Source organism: Nilaparvata lugens, chromosome 11, assembly GCF_014356525.2.
Source record: "Nilaparvata lugens isolate BPH chromosome 11, ASM1435652v1, whole genome shotgun sequence".
NCBI lineage: Eukaryota > Metazoa > Arthropoda > Insecta > Hemiptera > Delphacidae > Nilaparvata > Nilaparvata lugens.
The window spans coordinates 19,149,849-19,176,554 of record NC_052514.1 but is presented as its reverse complement, the minus strand read 5'-3'; the positions used below and the strand labels follow the sequence as shown (position 1 = coordinate 19,176,554).

At 34.9% G+C, this 26,706-nt stretch overlaps 3 protein-coding genes across 3 annotated transcripts in view; 1 reads left to right on the top strand and 2 right to left on the bottom strand.

Annotated features, from left to right (window-relative positions):
* The window catches only part of LOC111064113 (dopamine D2-like receptor), a 459,718-nt gene extending 441,756 nt beyond the window's left edge, over window positions 1-17,962 (top strand). Inside the window, exons 4-8 of the mRNA XM_039437773.1 lie at window positions 8,051-8,248; window positions 9,402-9,508; window positions 11,212-11,371; window positions 11,906-12,200; window positions 13,720-17,962. Of these exons, the coding sequence (XP_039293707.1) occupies window positions 8,051-8,248; window positions 9,402-9,508; window positions 11,212-11,371; window positions 11,906-12,200; window positions 13,720-13,934 (975 nt within the window). The 3' untranslated portion in view covers window positions 13,935-17,962. The remainder of the gene's footprint in view (window positions 1-8,050; window positions 8,249-9,401; window positions 9,509-11,211; window positions 11,372-11,905; window positions 12,201-13,719) is intronic.
* Window positions 17,963-25,124: 7,162 nt separating this feature from the next.
* On the bottom strand, window positions 25,125-25,543 carry LOC120353650 (protein krueppel-like). The gene has a single exon (XM_039438212.1). The coding sequence runs from the start codon at window positions 25,488-25,490 to the stop codon at window positions 25,125-25,127; it is 366 nt and encodes a 121-aa protein (XP_039294146.1). The 5' UTR covers window positions 25,491-25,543.
* Window positions 25,544-26,589: 1,046 nt separating this feature from the next.
* The window catches only part of LOC111064105 (nucleoplasmin-like protein ANO39), a 37,833-nt gene continuing 37,716 nt past the window's right edge, over window positions 26,590-26,706 (bottom strand). The window contains exon 5 of the mRNA XM_022351778.2: window positions 26,590-26,706. This exon is cut by the window's right edge and continues 258 nt beyond it. Coding sequence (XP_022207470.2) covers window positions 26,653-26,706 — 54 coding nt within the window. The 3' untranslated portion in view covers window positions 26,590-26,652.

Here is a 26,706-nt window from a genome sequence, read left to right as displayed (position 1 = left end):
GGAAGATCTGAGTTACACGATGCATAGACTGAAGGAAGAATACAAGTAGGCGGGGCTCGAAATAAATCTAGATAAGACTGAGCTCTTGCAAACAAATAGTGAAATCACGCAGAATCTCAAAGTAGACATAACGTCGAAACTAAAGGCGCAGATAAATTTAAATACTTGGAGTATACTACTAGGTGAAGATGAAGAACTACTACTATTTCCTCTAGATGGAGAAATAAAGAGAAGACTGGGGCGAACAAGAAGTTGTATAAGACAACTGCATCCCATTATCTGGAGTAGGAGTATCCACAGAAAGCATAATGACATAATGGTGCAGAAGTATGGGTGACAAACAAGCGAAGTAGGGGTAAAATTCTGGCTGTGGAAATGGAGTAGTGGAGGGGTTGCTGCGGGGTCACCAGGTATGGTATGGGCACGCGAGAATGGTTAGTGCAAGTATATGGATTGGAATTGTGACGGATTGGAGCCCGTTGGGTTGAAGGAAGGAGGCCAAGGCGATCTTGGCGAGAAGAAGTGGACGACGTAGTTTTCAACACCGGGGACTCCATATAAGATTTGCATCCTCAAGTGTGGCGTCACAGCCTGGCACCCCAAATAGACGTTACAATATATATATATATATATATATATATATATATATATATATATATATATACACCTTGTATATAGTACCCAGAGCGGATGTTTTTACATGCAAGAAACTCAAGTAATGGAAAACAATATATATATATATATATATATATATATATATATATATATATATATATATATATATATATATATTCTTTTCGTTGTCTTCAAGTATTAGACATATTTGACTGTTCGGCTTTTGCCTATACGGTTATTAAAATTGAAGAACGGAACAGGCAAATATGTCTAATACTTGAAGACAACGAAAAGAAGATATATTTTGATATCGATGTGAATCTTGTTCCTTCAATCTCCTCGATATGACCCAAATCATAGAGAAAATACGACATAAATCTTATTCCATCTTTTCTCTATGTCCAATATGCATGAAATAAAGTTTTAAAGAAACAGAGAAATAATTATTGTAGCTACAGGGATGATGAATTAAAACTACATATCAGATGGATATATTATTATTTCCAGTATTCAAGAAGATGACATTGAATTAGAAAAATATAGTTTCTTCTAATAAACAAGTTAAGGTAGTACTGTCCTTCACCACAGAAGTACGGTCCTACATGAGATTAGAAGAGTAAATCCACATTATGGGAAATGAAAGGGTTACACATTTTGCTTTGATGTAGGTAGAAAGTATTGTGCTCGTGAAACTGTGATGAATAACAACCAACAGACGGGTAAAATTTCAATAGTGAGTTGATGATTGAGCGTAGTGTGATAATACCAGAGTGAGAATGAAAACGTTTTTGATCCCTGAAAGGGATTTAAAATAAAATACGGTTGATGATGAAAATGAAAGTTGCTGACAAGGCAGTTGTGCCAAACGACAGGAGTACAGAGCTGAATAATGGGCAAGAGAGCGAGAAATATGAAAAGAGAAATGAATAGGAAAGGGCATAGAGAGTGAGGAGAGCGAAGGATTAAACTGCAGTGGAATGAGAGAGAAGGATGAGATGAGGAAAATAGATATGAGATCAGGTAAGAAAGAAGAGAGATGAGATGAGAAGAGAGTTGGGGAGAGAGCAAATGAGAAATGAAGAGTTTTAGGGGGGATATTAGAAGGAGAATGATGTGAAAAGATGAAGAGGGAAGAGAACAGGGTTGGGATAGAAGTGGTGAGATAAAGAGGAAAATATAAAGGTCGAGACAGTTGTGAAGGGATGAAAGAGAATATGTGATGGAGAAAATTTGTGGAGAGAGAGAGTGAATGACATAGAAGGAGAATGAGGTGAAGTTTCTCTGGTGTGAGGGAGAGGAAAGTGATTTAGTATGAGATTCAGGTGTATTGTATATGAGTGAGAAGGTATGTACGGGGTCACTAGTTATTAACGAGCCCATTTGTGTGTAACTAGGAAGGTCCACGTAAGTGGTAAAGGCCCGCATGGATTTTTAATTAAATCGGCCAACAGACCTGCAGTCCACACAGTGACACAAAGGCCGTGCTCGTATGCTGTTTGTTTAATAAATTAAAACTCAATATTGAGTCATCATCATTCGGACAACTGCCTGCCTGTATAATTTTTGCGCTCTTTGCATATTAACGCGGAAACAACACGGTCAATACCTGGGCCATGTGCGGAAAACATTTGATTATCGCTGGGAATAGGCCTGATTCATATTTTGGTAAATATGTGCGATTGTGAATATGAATGAGGCTTTGTGTCGTTTTGATTACGTGCATGCATATGCATGTCTGTCCTTTCATCTAGATCCCAGATTTTATTTTGATTTTCCAATCTTTTCAATCACATGCTTCAAATCAACACTATTCAAAGGTCTTGTTCTAGATTAAATTCTTTTTTTTCTGAGATATGACTACCCTTATGTTTCGAAATTGACTTCAAAGTCGTACATTTATTATAGCAGGGCTGGATTTCCCAATTGAATAAGCTGGAGAAAGTCTATTCATGCGGTTAGCAGAAAATGCATCAGATACATACATACAGCCAAATAAAATCCGGTCCAGGGTCCAATTGAAACGTTGACCTCAGTACATTCGGAATTTGGTAACAGTGCTGAATATTTAGATTCAAGTTTGGACTCTTAACACACATGCTAAGTCGAGACGGACGTTTCCCTTTGATGGATAACCGGAAGATCTACCTATTTGAAACGGTTTTTTCACAATTAATTACATTAGTTCTACTCCTGAATATTTTCAAAATGAATCGAAAATACATCTCGATTCAGTTGTGCACCAGACTAACCCAGAGTAAACAATCAAACTCCCATTACTTTATGAAGGACTAGCTCTTCCACATTTGACAATCCGTTTGCCTCTGACACTAATAAACCAATTCGCGGAGTTATCAGCCGACACTACAAATAGAATGTCACCCGTTATTTATTCGCTTTGCTACGTCACATAGAATCATTGCAATCAGTGATGACACTCAACACCCAGTTGTGCATATTGATGTTGTGCTCCTGGACTGGGAACACATCCTGTGTTGGAGATCAGTCAGCTGTGATGTGATGACCGGGCCACGGGCCAAAGACAAAATGACAATCGTTGCTGCTAGTGCTGATGTGCTATGGATTTTCGCCCAATATTTGATCAGTGAACTGTGTACGGTGCTAGTATGCCAGTGGAGGAAGAACTGACGTTGATTGAATTCTGGAGTCTGGTGCCGTTAAACATCATCCATCATGCATTCACTATCATCATGAATTTGGTCCTGGCTGGGTCAGCAACTGTAATCGTTAGCATAGTATTGTTCAAATGTATTTGCTTGTCAGTCGAAGTTTGTATGACAAGTATAAGCAACTGAAATGAACGATTCAAAAAATAATTTATTATAGAAATATTGATTTACCAACAATAATTCTTGCTTGCCCGTTGAAGTATTGCACGAGTAGACTATGTCTGGAATGAAAGATCCGATAAATAATTATGAGAATATTGAACTAGCAATAACATTGTATTAAACTGAATAAGCGGAATGAATCAATAAAATTCAACGATGGTCAATTAAATGCTGAATAAATTTGGAGTAGGTGCAGACGAGTTTACTCAACCCAGCTTATTGAGATCACTTACTTTGAAAAATAAAACAATTTGAGCTGAGCTGTTAATTTGAAATAGACCTATAACTATGTAATTCTCTTGAGGGGTTTCTCCGAACGAGGGTCTATGCTATGAAACAGACTAGGTGCGTCATTGAAATTTTGGAAAATAATTTTAGTGGCTTTGGGTCCCAAGCAAATCATGGGGGTATTCCAAAAAATGTAGGAAGTGTTGTTAAATAATATGATAAGATCGTCGACCTATTTTTTTTGGAGATGACTAGTATTTTTTAAACTGGTGCCGCCTGAATTTGAATTGAATTTGGGGACTACTTCATTGGTCTTGAGTGGTCATCCGTGTTGATAGTAGTCCTCAAGAAATGTGACTCATCCTCTTCCATATGAAGAAGCACCACTTGATCTTTCTCCTCCTCCCTTCTTCTCACTCTTTCACTTCTTCCTTTTCTTCACATTCCTCTTTATCACCTATTTTCACCTCTTCCTCCTTTTGCTACTCTTCATTATTCACGAGTATATATAATTTGGAAATTCAAAGAATACTGAATTGGAACGGATGATAAGTATTTTTATGACGAGAGTCGCTACTCCCAATTTGTCTGATACTTCCTACTACTATTAGAGAATACTAAGTATTAATAATAAGTTTTATTCTCTCCATTTTCGTCATTTTCATTCAAATTTTGTCTCTTTTAATACATGAAATAACAACCCATATCTCACGAATTCTTTCTGAAAACTATTGAAAAGATTCAGAATTAAAAAAAACCGATCGATTTCCAGCTTTAAGATCCCATCCAATTCGAGCTTAACCTAGCGCCGCGCATGCAGGATGGTTTCTCACAGCTTGGCGTTGTCATTTGATGGGTGTCTGACCTGGACATGTTTCGGCCGCATTGACTGTTAACGGTTGTCGGAAGATCATCAGCTGGGTTTTTTCAAGATGGAGAAATTCTTATTGCAGATTCGTTCACAGTGACCCTGAGTTTAGCCAGAAGGCTCAGAATGTCAACAATTTTTTCAAAATAATCAAAAATCATCAAAATGGTAGTACACCATTTAGTCCAGATAGTTTCCATGAACTTTTCAATGGTGCCATTTTTTAAACTTTTTGCATTTTTTTGAAAGTTACTGCTGTTCCTTTCCTCCATCAATTCCATTACCAACCCTCGACCTCAATCAATATTTTCCCACTACAACATGAATAATAACATCATATTTGATCCGTACATTTTGATAATGTATTTATTGTATAAATTAATAAAGACTGAATAAAGATCCCACAGAAACCAATAAACTATTGAATTGCGAATAAAAGTGCCACAACATTGTAATGTGTGTGTGTGTGAAAGTACTAATACTATGGAATTTCACATTGCTATGATTTTCCATTGATGTGGTACTACAGTATAATTGTTCCACAGGCAGTGCAGAATCCCAGCATCAGAGCAATAGCACCTGACAATAGGATCAGAAACGCGCGTTCGAATTTCAGTGCACGCAATGCAGTGTGAAAATAATGATACACCTTTTGTGAAAAACGCTCGCTGTCCCTTTGTGCTGAGAATGTAATTACTGCTTCTGCTGTTGCTGGTTTTGCTGCTGCTTCTTTCGCCATTGCCAGTGCTGTCTTTTGCTTCCACTGGACTTCTTCCGGCCAGCAACTTGTTACAAGTCGAAAACATTAAAAGCAATGTAATGAAAGGAACGGCCAGCAGAGACAAAAGCAGTGGAAGCAGCACAACTCGTAGACTTTTCGGTTCGCTTTTCTGGGAAGAAGGAAACGTCTCGAAAAATTCCGACTATTTCTAAGATCTTCAGCCAACAGAGGCTGTCTGTTAATTGCTTCAACCAAGAAAGTGGAGAAAAAATTCTCATCTCAGTTTCACATAAAATAATCCAGTTACTCTGAGCCAAGTCTTGTGTTTGAGCCCTATTCTAGGTCAGCAATAATTAATTATGAGGCTGCTGTGGAGTAATTCAAATTCATACTCAAAAATAATTCAGCCACACTAGGCTACCCTATTATGAGACCATCAATGAAAAACTATCTAAAAAGATTGATTCATTTCCAAAATCTCATATTTTTTGAGAAATCAGAACTGATGTGAATAGAAAATAAAACATTATTTCTATGTCTCATCTAAAGATTGTTGATTTTCATTGTTTACCGACCAAAACTTTTAAATGAATAATGACTTCAGTTTAGAAAAAACTTGATAACTAATCCTCTCCATTCATTAGCCCCGATTGGACAAAAGCCTGTTAAATTTTAATCGTTATTGGAACCAATTTAGAACCAATCCGAGAAGACTTCTTCACGGAAAAGCCTTCTCTGATTGGTTCTTGTAGCATTTAATCCTAATTTAAATTCAACAGGCTTTTACGCAACTGGACCTTTAGAATTATTATGATACACTTCAAACGTTCACTTTAGACGTTCAGACTCCATTATTTACCTAACTAATAAATAACATGATGCTTAATGAGGTCTCAAAAATGAGTCCACCATTTTGGATAATCTTGTATTTGATTTCCTATCAAGCAATATTCAATAAGGCTGTTAAGCCTTTCGAAAATATTGTGAAGACTGACAATCCAACAAATAAAATATGTAGGCAACTACAGCTTCCATGGAGAGTTTTTCGTGGAAAAAATTCCTACTGGTTGTATAAATGAAATGTTTAATAGAATGTACACTTGGATGAGAAAAGTAATAATAGAGTAATAGAAATAGTGAATTTACAGCTCCACGCTCACTGACATACGGTACCTGTAAAATACGTATATCATTCTAGAATTCTGCACAAAAATTTAAAACTCAGCCTATTGATTTTCATCTTGTTTCCCATAAACGTGTTTCTACTTCTTATTCTGATTTTTCCGTTTCACCAATATCATTAATTCAGCGTAATATCCAGGAAATGTAGGTATCCTGTATCTACTCTTGTGGAAATACAGCATTCTGCACTCTTGCACCTACTAAATTAATGGATGAACATGCCATGGATTCCTATTGAATTTGAATTATAGCCTATTTGTTTATTGAACTAACATCAAAAATGAGAAATGTGACAGCATTAACTGACTATAAATATTTCATTGCACATGAGCCATGTAGTGGAAGCTTATGTTTTTAACAATATCATACCCGATTTGATTTCACTGTTATGTGAAAAGTTTGTCTCCCATACGAGTTATACTCGTATATGGCTTGAAAGGTCATTATCATGCATTCTTAATGAGTCATGGGATTGATTGCAGGATGTTATTAGTTGAAAATTGCCATTACAGACGGTCGGAATTAGGATTATGGACGTAGCCTTTGTATGAATATAGGAGCAGAGCCAATTTCACAGAGCACTGCCATGTGATATACTTAAGCAATTTGAAACTCTGCAATGTATTCTAGTGTGGTGGGATGCCGCTTGTTTACTTAGCGCTCTTGGCAAAGGAACACACATTCTGCACAAAATTCTCCAGCTATCTCCTCTAGCTCTCTCGTTTTGGCTCTCTGTTCTCCGAAGCTATCTCTCTCGTCCAAATTCAAGCTGTACTTATGAGACAGAACAACGACTTACACAAGGGCTAGAGTAATTGTTTGGCACTGGCACATCTCCATTCCTTCTAAAACTATTAGCAGTATAATATAAAACATGTTCTACTTAACATTCATACGAATTTTAAGCATCCAAACCATGCTCAACCATTCTGGGAATATATTTTTGTTTGGAAAGATGTCATATCTGTCCAATGTGTTGCAAAGAATTCCATTGTAAGTTTCTGTGTGCTCGTTATTTGAGCTATAAAATATGATCAGATATTTATAATGAGTGAATGTAGTCCTACATTCAATATAATCTGAAGCCTATGATAATCTCAACAGGCTAATACCTCACCATGTGGCCGATTGTCTTCTAATCTTGTTTGTTTTTTATTCAATTTTATTTTAATTTGTTAGTAATGAGTGTTTTAAAATTCACTGGCAGTCATCAATACTTTTCATTGGGTTACTTTCCACCAATTCAATTCACCAAACTTGTTTCTAGATTGAAATTGATGAACAGTGATGTAATAAATGGAACTGGCAGTGTTCAGTGGGAATATTCTTCCCATCAGTTCTAATTCGGAACTTTCTAATGATACTATCCTCATTATACTCGCTTGGATGAGCTGAGCGGGAGTAGTCCCATCAGAACAGATGAGAAGAATATTCTCACTGAACCGGACACGGAGCTTGATACTGATATGTTGGAATCCAGCGCAATCATCTGAACTTCCACTGAAAACCATCTCCTCCAGCTTCATCTTAACTATTGAGGCAAACTAGTAGAGTTTATATCCTTGAAGTTTGTTTATCCTGTTGCAGGCACTTCGGAATAGAGCTAGAAAAGCGAAAGCGGCTAGAAAAACTAATATAGCTGAGCTGAAGCCGGGAATTGTGATAGAGAACGTAGCGCAGACGAGGAGGTTAGCCGAGACGACGCTGGTCGCTTCCTCAGCTCTCGTGCCAACGGCTACCAGCCTAGAGGACGAGAGACCCACCAACACTGGCTCTGGCAGTCAGGTCAGTCAAATTATTCAATTCGATCTTCGAATCTTACAATAATATTATTACAATTCCACATAGAGCAGATGTAATATGATAATAGAACAATACCAAAGCTCGAGCTTGTTGTTCGGGGAAGTAGTTCCTAATGTTTTATTTTGTAAAATAATATTATTATTGAAGTGTATAATATATAATAGTTTATTGATTTTTTGTAACTTATGAGTAGACTAATGATAAAATAATAAATTGATTTATCTCTGCAACACAACAGTAAGAACCCACGACCAGGCAGCGATAGCAGACGTTAAAACCAGCCGACTTCCCTATAATAAATTTAATTTAATTGATGAAAAATAATTGAACAATTGTTGATATCATAATTCGATATGAATTTGTTCAATGGACAATAAATCCTGAGACAAGTAGAGGCTTAAGGTCTCTACACATTATGCTACACTTTGCTGAAATAAATCTTCGGAAGACGTAGTCGTCCCATCTCCCAACATTGAAAGCTACGTTGATGTGAACGGGACATATACTTAGCTTGGATTTGACATTGGGAGATAGGACGTACTTCAGCCTAGCGTAGCTGAGTATGAAGAAACCCTCAGTAATGCAGTTTAGTCGGCTTGTTCAGGAGTTTCGAGTAATGAAAACTTCTTATACCATGAGACGGCATGAAATTGTATGGGTCAATTTCATGAATCATCAGTTAGTTTACCAATAATCTAATCAGTTGAAGGTTCATCGAAGATACTTGAAAATGATATCTTGCTTGCGAGAGTTTGGTGAAAATATAGGACTACATGGAGCGCTTGTTTATAAATACATGGAGAGCACTATCAGTTGCAAGAAATAAACGTCACCATCAAGCAACAATAATACATGCTTGTTTATAAATACAACAACAAATACATGGAGCTCTAGTTTATTTTAATGGGGATGAAAGTATAAATTATACTCATGAAAACGACTGAAGAATGATTTTTTTTTGTAATCATATGATATTTAGTTCAAATGACAACAGTATTTAAATAATCATGTTCGTATGAGCAATAAATTCATTTTGCATTTGTATTCAATCCAAACAATCATGTGACAATAACTATTTATCATCACATGAATTTATAATATTGTTCAATTTTGTGAATCAATGTTTGTGTTACAGGATGAAGACGAAGATGGAGATAGGTCTCCTGGCTCAGATGACTGTCATATTATTCCAAACGATAAATCAACCGAATTTATTTTAGCAACAGTAGTTGAAGAAAGTCAGTGAGTATCATAGTACCAGTCTCAATATTCAAAAGTTTGCTCTAATGAATCATTCAACTTTGTTATTTTATTCAAGGAAATATTATATATTATTAGAAATTACTGTTGAATGAGTTTTTTGAATCTTCTTTACTACTACTACTCATTGACTCTACGGCCCTTGAAGAGCCTTGGCCTCCTCCACAAGCCTTTTCCATGCATCTCTGTCCTGTGCTCGCTGCCTCCACCTTCTCACGCCCAAGGATTGAAGGTCTGCCTCCACGTCGTCCAACCATCTCTTGCGTGGTCGGCCACGCTTTCTTTGTCCCCCTGGTTGCTGATACAGAGACATACGTGCTGTACGGGTTTCCGGCATACGTTCCACATGGCCCAACCAACGAATACGTGCTCTTCTAATTTCAGTAACAATGCTCGGTTGCCCATACAGATTATAGAGCTCATCATTTTTTCTGAGTCGCCACCTATCAGCCTCTAACACTGGCCCATAAATTCTTCTTAGGATTTTTCTCTCCCATCGATTCAACAGCATCTTATCACAACTTGTCAACACCCATGTTTCACAAGCATACATCACCACTGGTCGCAGAACTGTCCTATGAATTTCAATTTTACTGCTCCAGCTTAACAGCCTTGATCTAAGGATTTTCTGTAGGCTGAAGTATGCCCTATTTCCAGCTTTCAATCTCTCTTTGATTTCCATTTGATTTTCATTTTTGTTAGTGATCAGGGATCCAAGATTCTTAAAACATTCTACTATTTAAAACGATGTCCTTCCAGTGCGAGCTCTTCAGGTATCCTTCTCTGGTCTCTAGTCATCCTCATGTACACAGTCTTACTTCCATTGACTGCCAAACCTGCTTTTTTTGACTCTTCCTCCAATTTTCTAAAACTTTCAATCAGATCCTCCTCCCTTCGGGCTAAGATGTCTACATCATCTGCATATGCTAGGCACTGTGCCATTCTAGTAAGCAGTGTACCTCCAGCATTCAAACCTATATTTCTGACTGCTCTTTCCAAGACAAGGTTAAACAGAGGTTAAACGAATCTCCTTTAGAATAGGATATATCCTATAAAGGATATGATGAAAGATATACACTGGTATTTTTTCATTAGCACTCGATTGCTCAGAAATATGTACTTGAAAGAAGTTTCGTAACTTATATTACTGGAGGAGACTCTGTACTCCTGAATCACTGAATGAGCCTGGTGGGGAATTGAGAAGGAACAGAACCTTTCAATAATATGCAATACTAAGTTCTTAAAGCTTGGAAATGCTGAGTTCAGGTATAGTGTATCACTCTGAAGTCGTAGTTATGATTTTCCTGTCGCAAGGAGCAAATAAGAATAGAATTTCAAGAGTTTATTTTGTAAAGTGATTATCTGAATAGCATGGGACGTTAAATATATTTTGAATGATCTATTTCCTCGTAGCAATTTTAGGTGAACAGCTACAACATCAAGTAAGTGATTTAGTAGAATATTGGATTATTAAATAGCTAGATCAAGAATACGATGGAATATAAATCAAGTGCCCTCTCACTTTATCATTTCAAAAGGGTACCAACTTGATATATTCTATTGTGTTTCGATACTCAGAAGCCCTATAAATAAAAGTGACATAGATCAAGCTATTCTATTATTCGCCAAAATAACTGAGTATGAATGAACGTTGTTGATTTAGACTGTCGCTTGTTTTTGAACAGGGTTGTAGTGAACCTGGCGACACCTGCCACATTACTAATAGCAGACCCAAACGGCAACAACGACTCAGGTTATGCGCCTTCCAACATGGAGGAGACGGCACTCCATGTGACTCCTCCCGCCAGCCCTCATCAGAAAACGCCTGATGAGAAAGTAGCAAAGGTAACAAACATACTATCATACATCCAACTTGAAAGTCGTGGAGATATCATATTCTACTTTCTAAGCCTAAGTAAATTTATTACACAAAAGACCAAAAGCTAAAATCGTTCACATCATCACTTAATAAACAAGTGTCAAATTATCGAGAGTCCACCTTTCCACCAGAATTTTCTTTACTCAAATTTCTTTCCTCATTTCTTGTCCTTATGAATGGTTGTGTATTCAGCTGACAGTGAATGGAAACGGGTTGTTTGTTCAAATACGTCTATGTCTCTCAATTTTATTGTATTGTTTTCTATTGTCCACAGAAAATTCAGGGTGATTACGGTTATATACGAGAGCCAAATTATCAGGAGCAACAGTTGACAACTCTTATTTCCACTATCAACAGAATAGAATAGGATAAATTTTATTTCACTTGCTCAAAATGCAATACAATATGAATATTGTATTCAACAGTACCGGTAGTATGTAGAAATAAGAAAATTAATTAGTTAGTCTTGTCAATAATTGAGAATATTGTTTGTGGTTCAGGTGACAGTGAAGCGGAACGGGTCGACGGGCTCGGAAGTGCCATGCACGCCGTGCACCCCGCTGTCAGCGACCGCCCCTGCCGGCACCGGGTCCATCCTGAAGCGAGCCTTCTCGTCGAGTGTGCGAACCATGTCCGAGGACGAGACCTGCACGGGCTCGTCCAAGAAGGAGCGCAAGGCGTCGGCCGGCAGTCGCTTCACCATCTACAAGGTCAACAAGGCCAGTCGCAAGAAACGCGAAAAGTCCTCGGCCCGCAAGGAGCGCAAGGCCACTAAGACGCTCGCTATTGTGCTCGGTCAGTCAAGTGCTATTTAATTAAAATAAAGAGTACAGAATGTATAGAGTATAGAGTATGAATGTAGAATTATATTCTATTATACTCTCTGAATTCATCATCAGGTTCCCTTAAAATGCCTTACATTTAAGATGACAAAATGCATTTACACACAAATATAAGCTTACAAACTAAGCCCACCTTGTGTAGGACTCTCAATTTGACACTGTCGTTAGTCCCCATATAGGATAGGCACTCGACACTGTGGTGAGTCCCCGACATATAAATATATAGCCACTCTCAACACTGGTAGATAAACACACTATATTGAGCGTTTTTTCAGGCGTTTTAAGAGTCAGCAGGGCAGTAAAGCTATCCAATAGACTGATTTGGTTGACGCCTGCAAAAACGCTTGATGTTGTCTGGCCCTAATAATGAAATTATACTCAGTGAATCATGCTTTTGTCAAATCATGGTATATGCCGTCTGGAATCCTCCCCTCCCAAATTGGTGGAAAATTATCAACGAAGAATGTAAAAACTGTTGAATATTTTAATACAACCTATATAGCTTGATTCCCACACATTTCAGTGTCATTGAAAGTAACCAGTGCTGTACTGTGAGAATATATTCTCATATTTTTTAATGGGACCAACCATACTAAATCGAACGTACTGAGTTGAAATAGTCTAATCAGACCTCATGAAAATTATATTTTCACTGTGCTGGTCACTTCCACTTATTAACTGATTTGTGGGAACCCAGCTTTTAGGTATAGGGCTACTTTTTATTTGAACACTGTAGCCTACTAGGCAGTTTATTTTTGGACTGCGAAAATATCCTCATCTTATTCGTAGTTGTAGGGTCCTTGTTATGATATTTTGTTATACTCCATCTACTATAGCCTAATAAATATGAATTCTTTTGAATATTGTCAATTCAAATTCTATTTTGAGCATTAGAAGTCTTATGGCTTTGTCACACTTTGAACAGTAGCCTATAAAACCTACTAGGATGTTTTACATCAGCTGAACCAGACCTGACAACCTGGCATGGCTTGTAGGGTACTGCTGAAAATGTGTCCGATCAAACCACGAAACTGCAGTTCTCAAATAGAGAATAGAATTGAGATTATTCAACAAGTGATCATTTATGTTGGAGTATCACAAAACCAACAGAGAAACTATACTAATAAATTGAATAAGTTGAACGTTTTGGTGTAATAAAGTAACATACCAACTACATACCATGAATAAAATGAATAGTCAAATTTAATCAGTACCTAGTATTCCCACAATCAGTGAGAATTGGAATAAATATTATAACTGAAAATCACTGAATTTACTAACTTACTTTAGTTTGTATTACTTGAATAATCACAACCCAATAACAATCGCGAGTGTTCTTTTTATTTTTATATTTATTAGAATAAATAAAAAATACATCTCAAACAATCTTTTAATGTTTTCTTTTCATTTCAGTTATATTTTCTTCAATGCCGTTTCCCAATGATAATGTGATATTTTTGCTTCATTTTCAGGTGTGTTTCTATTCTGTTGGGTGCCGTTTTTCACGTGCAACATAATGGACGCGATGTGCACCAAACTGGGCGCAGAGTGCCAGCCGGGGGTGGCCGCCTTCATCCTGACCACGTGGCTCGGTTACATGAACAGTTTCGTCAATCCAGTCATCTACACTATTTTTAATCCGGAGTTTAGAAAAGCTTTCAAAAAACTGATGGCCATCGGTACATGATCTACAATGGACACCTTTTCGGGTATGACCATCGAGGCCCGTGGAGTCTCTTCAGTAGGTCAAAACTAGCCGACTTTTTTCTACCAATAGTGCTGATAATAAATTACGATTATCAAAAATTGAATTTATATACAGGTAACAAGCTTTAACTGTTTATTTGATGAAATGTTTTTATATTGTTATAACTTGTCACATTCATGCGATAATCAAGATATCAATTCTCCTCTGACAAATAATATTTCATTTTTTTGCTATTAAAAAGAACGACTAGCAGTTGGATTTTTTCGATAATTATTGAATTTATTCACTCACTGGACAACGAGATCTTTCGGCAGGTCCGCCATCTTCCTGGTTATCAACCAGTTCTTCTAGCTGGTTGTCAACCAGAAAGATAGCGGACCTGCCGAAAGATCTTGTTGTTCAATGAGTGAATAAATTCAATTATCGAAAAAATCTAACTGCTAGTCGTTCTTTTTAATAGCAAAAAAGTGATTTAATAATCAGCAGTTTGTGATGGAAAACAACATTGAAGAATTAATCTTTCGTCTTAAACCTTTATTGATTTTTTGTGTTGTCAATAATTTTTGACTGTCAATTATCATGACATGATTTTCTATAGCTAAGATACCTCATCATAATCGTTATATCATTTCAAAGTCGTTTTTCTCACTGTACCCTAAACAATTTAATTATTTTTAATTGATTATGCTGATGTTGTTTATACATCATTTTTACTATTGCAGAATTATATCAATTTTTATACTATTTAGGAGAACGATTATCACAACCAACTTGTAAACACATTCCATTCCACTTTCATGTTTTTATGAACAGAGGCCTACTGTATCACGCCTCCCTCAGTTCTTTCTCATATTACCGTATCAAAAATGAATCGTCATAGCCCACCATGGTTTTTTTCTTCATCAGCCAAATTTTCCTCTATTGTATAAAATTTTATACGATATACGTGTACATACATCAGCATCGATGATTAATCACTCAAATTCTCAAATACATTCCAAGTAAATTATATGACGCAGCACTTTTTTCTTGAGACTACAAGGAGACACTGAGGTATGAAGACTAACAGTTGAAATCAGTTTAAAATATTTTTCAAGGCTGGTGCTTATTCAAGCATTCTGAAGGTTGAACCAAAAGTTTCAAAATAATGCTTGTGATATGGATTACAGTTTAAAGGAAGTTCAAAGATATTTTGGTATTATGAGTAGGATATTATGTCCATTATCCAATAATGAATATCCAGATTTCATTTTCACAATGATATTTCTTAGACCATTTCTTATATACGAAAAAATAATCCCATCCGGATAACATTCCATTTTCTATTTGACTGCTTAGTTCAATAACACACGCTTATTTATTCCTCAATGAATATCATTATACATATTTTCAGTTAATAATAACTGTAACCATCTAGTAGGCCTACGTCCATTGGGCTGTTGTGCTCAAGCAATTACATCCATTGAAAATACATTAAATAGAACCTACTGCTACAGAAATTTTTTTGAGTCAAGTCCAATGTATTTTTTCGGATTTATGATGTGATAACTAAAAGTCGATCGTAGGTTTATGTGATTATCATCAGTTCCTGTGATAAATATTTCTTCAAATTGAAATTCGATGACTCGAATTTTCTGTGTTTACAAGGATTTTAATCCTTGAATGACCTAAAACAAATGGAGGTTGATACTGGGTAAATATTTGACTCAATCGTTTTACATTCGAGAGCACCTATTATATTTCAAATTAATGATTATTATCATATAAAACAGTAGGATAAATAAATACCTGGATTGATTTCTAGTTGAAATAAATGACAATTAATTTATTGTTCATTACTTGCACGTTTTCATTTGCCGTACATTTTCCTAGTTAACTAGAAATTATGAGAAAGTCTTTGAGAATTGAAATCTTGATTGGTATTCCTTGATCGGGTGACGTGAGCTTGATGGATAGTATTTATTGAATGTTATACTATTTTTATTATTTTGTATATCGAAAGTCTAGGTTCAGTTCATATACTGTAATAGTTTTAAGAATGATTTCTTTGCTCATTCACATAGCATATATGTCTCAATATAAATAATATATATGTGATTACTGTGAAAGTGAACTAATCAATTTTATTAAGATGAAAATAATATGATTGTGATATTATGCTGAATTTTCGTAGAATATTTTATATGGACGACGATATAAATTAAAGAGATATATTCCCAATAATGGAGAATTTCCAAGTGTGTAAATATTGTAAAAATTTGAAGTTTCAATTGAAATATAGGCTATATACACCATGAGAATTAATTCCATGTTGATATACTCGAAAAAACGAATGTGAATAACATAAAATAGCCTACATCTTGAAGATGAATGTAAATAGAAGATGAGAATCATCTCAAAGATGAATGATTAAGTTTTACTTTTATTATTGTAGTTAAAATTATTCAATGATTTTGATGATAAATGTAAATAATACGAGCTCGAAATAATTTTAGTGAATATCGTTTATAACAATCTAGTTAAATAAAATAGGTAATCTGTTGGGAAATGATATTACGAATATTGTGAACTACCTACTGAAAAGTAATGTACCTAATATAATAATTATTGTTTGTATAGCCTGTGAATATAAATATTTGAATTAGTTGATTTGATTGATTAGTATTCTTATAGATAACGGATATTAAATTGTATAGTATGAATTATATCGATTTTGTAAAGCTAATCTTCTTAAACATGAACTAAAGGAAGGAAACAGAGCAAATTTTGAAAGTCAATAAATATTCAATCTCCTTGATAAATAATCATAGCATGAATGGGAACAAACATTTTCAACCGAGATGTATTATTTTATGAAATGAAATATCATGAAAAATTGAAGTGTTACTGGTACTTACCTCATAGAATAGAGAAGATTATATTTTTTGTCATTTCAGATTTTTCTCCTCCTAAGCTCATAGTAGTCTTATACTGTGATCTGGCTTTTAATCATGTAGGCATAATAATGTAAGCCTTCCTTCTATGGTATAAATTTCACTAACGAGTCAAATAAGATCATCCATTAAAATCGAATTCACATTCACTAACTTTTTCTATAGGATCCAGGTTTTTAATAATATCATGTGACTCAAGGTGAAAAGTTAGGATGTTCTTCAATAAGTCATAATTCCCTCACTCCTTTATTTGAGAAGCGGATACTCTTATAAATATGTCACTTTTAAATTTCTGCATATGCGCACATTTTATAAAAAATGAGCTCCTTATAGTGCATATGTGCAGAAATATTTAGAGATGATGAAATTAATTCAATGTTATACATTTAAATTGGGTTTGGCCAAAATTGAGCTTCAAAAATGTATATGATTAGTTAATATTGATGAATGAGAGTTACGATCCATTGACTAAATTTATCAGAACTCGACCCTCGACGATGTTCAATTGGACTTTTGAAAACTGAGTGTCAAAACTATTATAATGATTTTATATACTGTACAGTGGGACAAAGTGTACTCATTTAAATTATGGCATTGTCATGAATTGCTCAAAATATTTAATTACAATTATCATGATTAAAATTATAATTAATTTATAATCTCATCAATTCTCTACAAATTGGGATAAAAATGATCATGCCATCTCTCTCGCTCCAAGATTTTTTTAATTTTTGTACCAAAGATGAGTATAATTATTACCTACTCAATTATTGATAAAAACTGTCAATAAATTGAATATGAGTAGCATCTGCTGGAACAAACTGACTGTATCTTTTATTTGATGTTCTATTTGTAGAGTATTTTATAGAATGTGAACATTCTTATAGGAATTTCATGCCATTCCTTCGTTTTGTAATCACAGTGATGGTGAGAGTTTTATGTAATAGAAATAAATGTCTTCTAGTTTGCTCTGCGAGAGGTACAAATTTAATTATTTATCTACAAAATTATAATGGAAATAATGTATCTGGAACTGGATACTCTATTGTGCTGTAATAAAGATATTTATCTTTTTAGATGAATTTATTCATTTCCTAGCCTTTGGAAGAAATATATGTAAATTCATCACATTTTGTAAAATTCTCACACTACCTTCCCTTATAAGGGGTACTCCCTTCAATTTTTTTCTTGCAAGTCAGAATAATACTTAGTTAATAATAAGTTTTTAGAACATTAAATTATCTGTAATTTGATGTATTATTTCACTATTTTATGTTTTCTATTCATCGATAAAATGTTTGACTAGTTGGAAGGTGAACATAGCAAAAGTGCTCATCTCTAACCCCTCTGCTAAAGGTGTGAATTGCTAAGTTGCTGCAGGTGTTGCAAAATTGAAAATCCCCCCCCCCTGTGCTAGTAAAGCTACTATAAAAATCTGGTGTGGCGCACTCACACAACTTTCCTTGCCGTTATGTAAATTGATCACCTGACGCTAGTGTTCCCGCACATCTCAAGTCTACTATTCAAAGGTTTGAGTCAGCTGGTGACAGGGCAATAACGCTGGAGACACACATGAGGTCTGCTATCTCTTCATAGTGAATGATTTAATGGAATCAACAATAATTTGCAATTGAATAATCATATTTTCTCGAATTTAAAGCTTATTTTCAATTTTAGGTGAAAATATTACTGAACAATAATTGTAGAGATTTTCATGCTCAATCTACTTCACTTGATTTTTTTTTGTTTAAATTGTATCTGAAGCCTGATAATTGGGAATCTAAAATCGAACTTTGCATTGATGGGGCGGAGCTCCTGAAATTTTTACAGATATGGGACTTGTGGCAGTTGATAGTGCTCATCGATGACTATTTTAGGTATGAATTTGATCAAAATCGTTGGAGCCGTTTCCGAGAAAATCACGAAAAACCCTGTTTTTGACAACATTTTCGCCATTTTAGCCGCCATCTTTAATTGCATTTGATCGAAATTGTTCGTGTCGGATCCTTATAGTGAAAGGACCTTAAGTTCCAAATTTCAAGTCATTCCGTTAATTGGGAGGTGAGATATCGTGTACACAGACGCACATACACTCATACACACACACACACATACAGACCAAAACCCAAAAACCACTTTTTTGGACTCAGGGGAACTTGAAACGCATAGAGATTTAGAAATTGGGGTACCTTAATTTTTTTCGGAAAGCAATACTTTCCTTACCTATGGTAATAGGGCAAGGAAAGTAAAAATGAAAGGAAAACATTAAATTTAATAGTGGAAATATATATATCAATTTAAAGATAATTTAATCATCTACGAATGTAAGTACGATAAAAGCATTAATTTCTACGATGCATTTTTGAAGAGCCCTACTGGAAGAGCAAACAATTGGTTGAAAAACTGTAATTTCAAATATTTTACACTTTTAAGAGCGAATATCTCGAAAATTGTTGGAGATATCACAATTCTCTACTAATCAAAACTTGAAGAAAATTTATCAAGTTGATTAGTCATGTCGGTGGAACGCATCGCTCCCAAGATTTAAGCGTATAGGCTAAGAAAAACATAGAAAACTGTACCTTCTTGACCACCTAATGTAATGAGGGCTACTACTCTCAACAAAGCTGCAAAGACAAGAATTGTGTTCAAAACATTCCCTTCAAATTCCTTTGTCAATTGGCCTAAAATAACCCAAAAACAACTGTAGTTATTTTTTATTAAAGGTACATATATTTTTACATTTTCAACAATGCAACCTTATTATCTCTTTCAAAATACGGTACTCTCCAACTTCATTAAAAACTAGTTCCGTTGCACGCCCCTAGAAACCGTTATATTAACAATTTTAAACTTTCAAGATCCAATATTTCGAAAACTGTTGTAAATATCACAAAACTTCACTGATCAAAATTTGTAGAGAATTAATCACGCTTCATTTTTGAGTAGCTAGTCATGTCAGCTGAACACATTTTTCCTAAGATATAAGCGTGTAAGTTTGATATTGGAAAATGATTCCATTAGACACCCTTATCCCTTTAGCACAAGGGGTAGGGATGGGACTTTTGATATGTTCAACCCTTAACTGGTCCCAACAAGGCTGCAAAGTCATTGTGTTCAAAATATTCCTTCCAAATTTATTTGACAATAATTGTTCTAATGTTGCTGAAGTAGATTACACACTCAACACTGAAGCTGATGGAACAGTCGTGTGGAAATGCGTAAAGTTCAGATATCGCATACATCATATTGAAGAGACTTCGAAGCTCTATGAGATCATGATCACAATGGATTTTTCCTTCCATCTGAGGGATAATGCGCAGAATGGTACCATTCAGAGCAATTGCTTTGTGGTGATGGTATGGCAGGCAGACTGCCTTTCTCAGCGCACCTCTGCATATTTGACCAGGGTCTCACAGTATATAGCATATCCCGTGAAAGGGGTAACAGCCGAATACCATAAATTTCTTCATGCATTTGCAACAAAGAATGACCAGTAAACTTTCTTATATCGACCTTAGTTTTTGAGATATATCGATTCTTTGATATTTTTGAAAACGTTGATAGCTAGAAAACTATTAGTCGAAATCTAATTCTAAGGATAAGGTTGGAAAGAGAAAGAAATTACAAATAAAATGTATATAATTTATTCATTGTTGAAGTTTGAAAAACTCTTCATGAGCGCTCAAATTTGAAAAATGTTCATTCATTGAGTTCAAAGCCAAATTTCAAACAGTTTAAACGCTCATAAAAAAATTAAAAACGTCAAACAAAGGAACAATTATGTGAATCCTATGTGATATTTCTTCCTCTTTTCAACCAAATATTTGGAATCATATTTTGACTTATAGTTTCCTAGTTATTGACGTTTTTCAAGAAATCGATATATCTGGAATACTAAGGTCGATATAAGAAGATTTTACTAAACATATTTTGTTGCAAATTTTATGTAGAATCTATGGTCTTCGGCTGCTACACCTTTTGTGGGATACTATTATAATGCAGGGTGATGGTAACATATGGAGCAAGATCAATTGATATCGAACAATCAACATCATTCCTTAATGGTCCCAAAACAAGGATTCCATGCAGTTATTTATTTATCAAAATGTGGTTTCAATCTTGTAGGCTAATTTATAAGCTTTAATTTTGTATTCTAATAAAATTTCCGAAAGACGCATATTGTTCGAGATATAATTATGCAAAAACCAAAATATGCTACTTTCAAACCACCCTCTCCCCCTTAACACAGGAGGTAGGTGTTAGGACTTTTGATATGTTCACCCCCTTACTATACTAAAACGAGCTGCGGGTAAAAAATTGTGTTCCAAACTTTCTCCTCTATAATCTTTCATTGACTGGACTACTAGTCCACATTGTTCGCAGCACATGCTCATGGCAGGCTGCCACGTACCTACTCAGTACTCAGTAAACGCCATTCCTAACGTCTGGTTGCTTCTTTTCAATAAATTTTCCTAATTCAGTTCAAATTCATGATCAGTTTGAGTAATGATAACTATGTCTAGTTCTGATGAAGAGCCTATTTCAAAAAGAAGACGTGGAGTTGTTAAAAGTGAAAAAAGGTAACATTGTGAGTTTACAGGAAAGGCTGTATCTTATGTTTCTTATGCAGGTAAGCAAATTGTGCACGAATTGAAACCGAGTTTGGACAGTTTGATTTGCAAATGTAACTTTAAATGTACAGAGAAAATTAATCTCCAAATGATATGTGATACTTGGGACTATTTCTATTCTCTTGAAAATAAAAATTCTCGGGACACATACATACAAACACTGATTGAGATAAAGGAAGTGAAACGTTGAATCAAAAAGGACAACGCAGAAGTAATCGACCAAGAAAATACTGATGACACTTTCAAGAGGAACCATACCTATATAAATATCACTTGATAATGGGGGAGAGATGAAGATCGTTTGTAAAAAGGTTTTATGAAAATGCATGGAATCACACACAACAGGGTAGAGCCAATTTGTAAATTACTTCTTGAAAATGAATCTCCAAAGACAAAAGGGAGAAAAATAGAAGTGGTAACGCCATTCCTGGTGATATTTGTATCAGAATCCACGATTATATTTCCACATTTGAAGTGAAGGAGACACACTAAGGGACGATTAGGAAAAAAATATTAGGTGCTCGTTTGAATGTGTCTAATTTTTAATGATTAATGGATGAAATGTTCATTAAGGAAAATCAAGATTTGAATTATACTGTTAAATCTTAAATAAAATTTTTACTATTCATACTATGAAGAAAACTTCGGGTATTCCTTCGGTCAACCGCAAATTGATGTTTGAAGTACATGCGAATCTCTTATTGTAAAAATAAAAGACTAATTTTTTATGACAATGCTAAGTTAACAGCTGCAGCAGAACTAATGTAGAATGATTATGTAGAGTTATGGTCATTTCATCAGGACAAAACAAAAATCATACAGTGGTTAGATTCCTTATGAACCTGTGTTATACCGGAAAATTTGAGAGCATAATTCATAACCTTCCCGTTTGTGGGCATTCTTATTCACCAAGTGACCGTGATTTCGGCGCAATCAAACGTGTCATGAAAAACATTGATCGCATTTATACCCCACAACAATACGCTGAACTGATACTCAAAGCTAGAAAACGGGTCGATTCAATATTCAAACTATCACTACTCATGAAATGAGTAGCCTCGAAAAAAATGGTGGCTTCGTTCCTACAAAAAATTAACCAATTCTGATGAAACATCCGGAAAAGCCATTCCAAAGGAAGCAAAAGATAATTTTGAAATATCAAGAATATTTAGAATATTAAAGAATTCTGCTACGACAGGAACTTGCCAGGAAAGGTGACAGTGAAGCCATTCATAGATGGCTTTACATCTGCAACATTCTCTTTGAGAAAAACAGTCACCGCACTCCTCCTGCCTTGCCAACACAAAACGCCTATCCTCCACGAAAAGTAAGTAAAAAAGCAAAAAAAAAAACTTATCCACACATATTATTTTTATTTCATTTATTTATATAAAATAAACTGTAATAACTGTAACTGCTATATGCATACAAATCACTGGACACATGATGATTATTATCGCACTGCTTCAAAACTAATAATTTTCAATAATATTTAAAAATTTTGAATTTGGAAGGGTGATGAAATTTCACTTGAAAATGGCTCTAATGAGTATGAAACTACTCGTGGTTGAATAGAGAAAAATTGCAGGGGTACTGTGATTTATTATACTGTTAATATTTTTATGAATTGCAGGTCCCAATAAACGCTAAGCAAATAAATGATTTGAGAGGTTCACAGCCTTACTTACAAGGATACGAGGATTTTTATGAGAGGATTCTGCAGTGGCCTATAACAGAGGCAGAATGCAATGTGGAACAAGTTTTTGAAGATTAATAAATTTGGTGATTTAAAAAAAAAAGATTTTTAAAGAGTGTCTGTATCATTAACAATAAAAATCATTGTTAAAAAGCTATTTGTAGTTCATTTTGTGAATACTTCATGAAACTAGAATAATTTTCATTCAACTTTACAAAAACTAAAGTCGTTTATTGCAAAAGCCAGTCAAGTGAGTAATTTCAATTTTTTACATTTGTAAATGTAAATATGAATGAAAAAATGTTTTGAACTCATCGAACAATTACAATAATAGATAAATTTCATAGAAAAAAATGAGAAAAAAATACCGGCTGCTAGGAAGTTTTTTTTTTTAATTTACTCAAGATCAAAACTTTGTTGTTTGACGGGTTTCTAAAAGAAACTATTCAGTGATGTCATTGAATAAAACTTTATTTGATTTGTACTATCTAACCTTGAATAGGGTGGATTAACCTTGAATAGGGTGGATTGAAGTTTTAACGAGTATTCAAATGGAGATGGAACTTTTTCTACAGACTGCACACTTGTGTGGCTTCTTTTTGATGTGAATACGCCAGTGGAAATTCAAATGATCACACCGGGAGAAGCTATTTGTACAAACTGTACACTGGTATGGCTTATCTTTGGTGTGAATAAGCATATATAGATATTCAAATTATGAAACTGAGAAAAAATATTTGTATAGACTGTACACTTGTAAAACTGTACATCTATTTGGTGTGAGTACGAATATGGACAGCCAAATCACTAGATAGAGAGAAACTTTTTGTATGGACTGAACACTGTTGAAACCACGATTTGGTATAAGAACACTGTTAGAACCACGATTTGGTATAAGAGCACATGAATGAGGGTTATTTAAACTACTTATAACAGAAAACTTTTAATACAGACTGTACACTTGTAAGGCTAGTTTCACACTCTTTTGGTTCGTTTCGTTTTCGGCAAATTCCGAAAAGTGTGAAACGGTAATTCGGTTTGAATTCAGTACCGAATAGAAACCGCATAGAACCGAACGCCCACTTCACTCTAGTAAATTCCATCAGGTTTCAATTCGTTGTTAGCGAGAGGCTTCTTTCACATACTTCCGGTTCGGTTCGGTTCGTTTTCGGCAAATTTCGATAAGTGTGAAACGATGATTCGGTTTGAATTCTGTACCGAATAGCAACCGCATAGCACCGAACGCCCCCTCGACACGAATAGGATTCATTATATTCGAATTCGTTGCTAGGGAAACAGGAAAAAACAAAGTCTTTTACACACGCTTGCCTTTTTTGTTTTTATTTTAACCTGATATCGTGATTATCTGTTTGAAAATTATCCAAGTCAAAATCATATGGCCAATTCATTTCTGTTAGTCCATAGAAACATTTTTTCTCAATGAATAGTTTGCTATAGAAATATGAAAGATATAAATTAAAACTTGATGAGAATTTTTATTTTTTCATTTTCCCACGAATACCGTATTTCATGATTTCATCAATGGAGAGAAGAGATGAAGTTTTTTATACCATGTGTCAAAACAAGGAACAAATTTTCAATAAAAAAAATAATCTCTCTGAACTTCCAAAATTAACATGATCAAAAAGAAACTATTTAAATAATTCACAATTTTTAATTGACTTTAAAATTTTGTTGATCAAGAAATAACATTTTACAATTTGACACCAACTGTTATATTTAAATATACTAGCATGAACTGTGAAAATCCAAACACAGCTGTGTTTGAGAAGAAAATACCTAATTAGAACCGTACGAATTAAAACCTGACATGTATGAAAGCCTCATTCGTTTTCGGTAACGAGACGAACCGAACCGAATGAGACCGAAAGCGTGTGAAGCTAGCCTAAGGCTGCTCTTTGGTGTGAGTTCGCATGTGGACATTCAAATTACCACTTTGAGAGTAACGTTTTGAACAGACTGTACACTGATAAGGCTTTTCTTTAGTGTGAGTTCGCATGTGGACATTCAAATTACTACTTTGAGAGTAACGTTTTGAACAGACTGTACACTGATAAGGTTTTTCTTTAGTGTGAGTTCGCATGTGAGCATTCAAATTACCTCTGAGAGAAAAACGTTTTGTACAGACTGTACACTGATAAGGCTTTTCTTTGGTGTGAGTTCGCATGTGGCTATTGAAATTACCAGATAAAGAGAAACTTTTTGTACAGACTGTACACTGATAAGGCTTTTCTTTGGTGTGAGTTCGCATGTGGCTATTGAAATTACCAGATAAAGAGAAACTTTTTGTACAGACTGTACACTTGTAAAACTGTACATCTATTTGGTGTGAGTACGAATATGGACAGCCAAATCACTAGATAGAGAGAAACTTTTTGTATGGACTGAACACTGTTGAAACCACGATTTGGTATAAGAGCACATGAATGAGGGTTATTTAAACTACTTATAACAGAAAACTTTTAATACAGACTGTACACTTGTAAGGCTAGTTTCACACTCTTTTGGTTCGTTTCGTTTTCGGCAAATTTCGATAAGTGTGAAACGATGATTCGGTTTGAATTCTGTACCGAATAGCAACCGCATAGCACCGAACGCCCCCTCGACACGAATAGGATTCATTATATTCGAATTCGTTGCTAGGGAAACAGGAAAAAACAAAGTCTTTTACACACGCTTGCCTTTTTTGTTTTTATTTTAACCTGATATCGTGATTATCTGTTTGAAAATTATCCAAGTCAAAATCATATGGCCAATTCATTTCTGTTAGTCCATAGAAACATTTTTTCTCAATGAATAGTTTGCTATAGAAATATGAAAGATATAAATTAAAACTTGATGAGAATTTTTATTTTTTCATTTTCCCACGAATACCGTATTTCATGATTTCATCAATGGAGAGAAGAGATGAAGTTTTTTATACCATGTGTCAAAACAAGGAACAAATTTTCAATAAAAAAAATAATCTCTCTGAACTTCCAAAATTAACATGATCAAAAAGAAACTATTTAAATAATTCACAATTTTTAATTGACTTTAAAATTTTGTTGATCAAGAAATAACATTTTACAATTTGACACCAACTGTTATATTTAAATATACTAGCATGAACTGTGAAAATCCAAACACAGCTGTGTTTGAGAAGAAAATACCTAATTAGAACCGTACGAATTAAAACCTGACATGTATGAAAGCCTCATTCGTTTTCGGTAACGAGACGAACCGAACCGAATGAGACCGAAAGCGTGTGAAGCTAGCCTAAGGCTGCTCTTTAGTGTGAGTACACACATGTGGACATTCGAATGAGCAGATTGAGAGAAACTACTTATACAGACTGAACACTGTTAATATTTCTCTTTGGTGTGAGTATCCATATGGACTCTCCACTGAGAGAAGCTTATTTTACTGACCGTTCACTGATAAGGCTTCTCTTTGGCATGAGTTCGCAAGTGGACATTCAGACTACC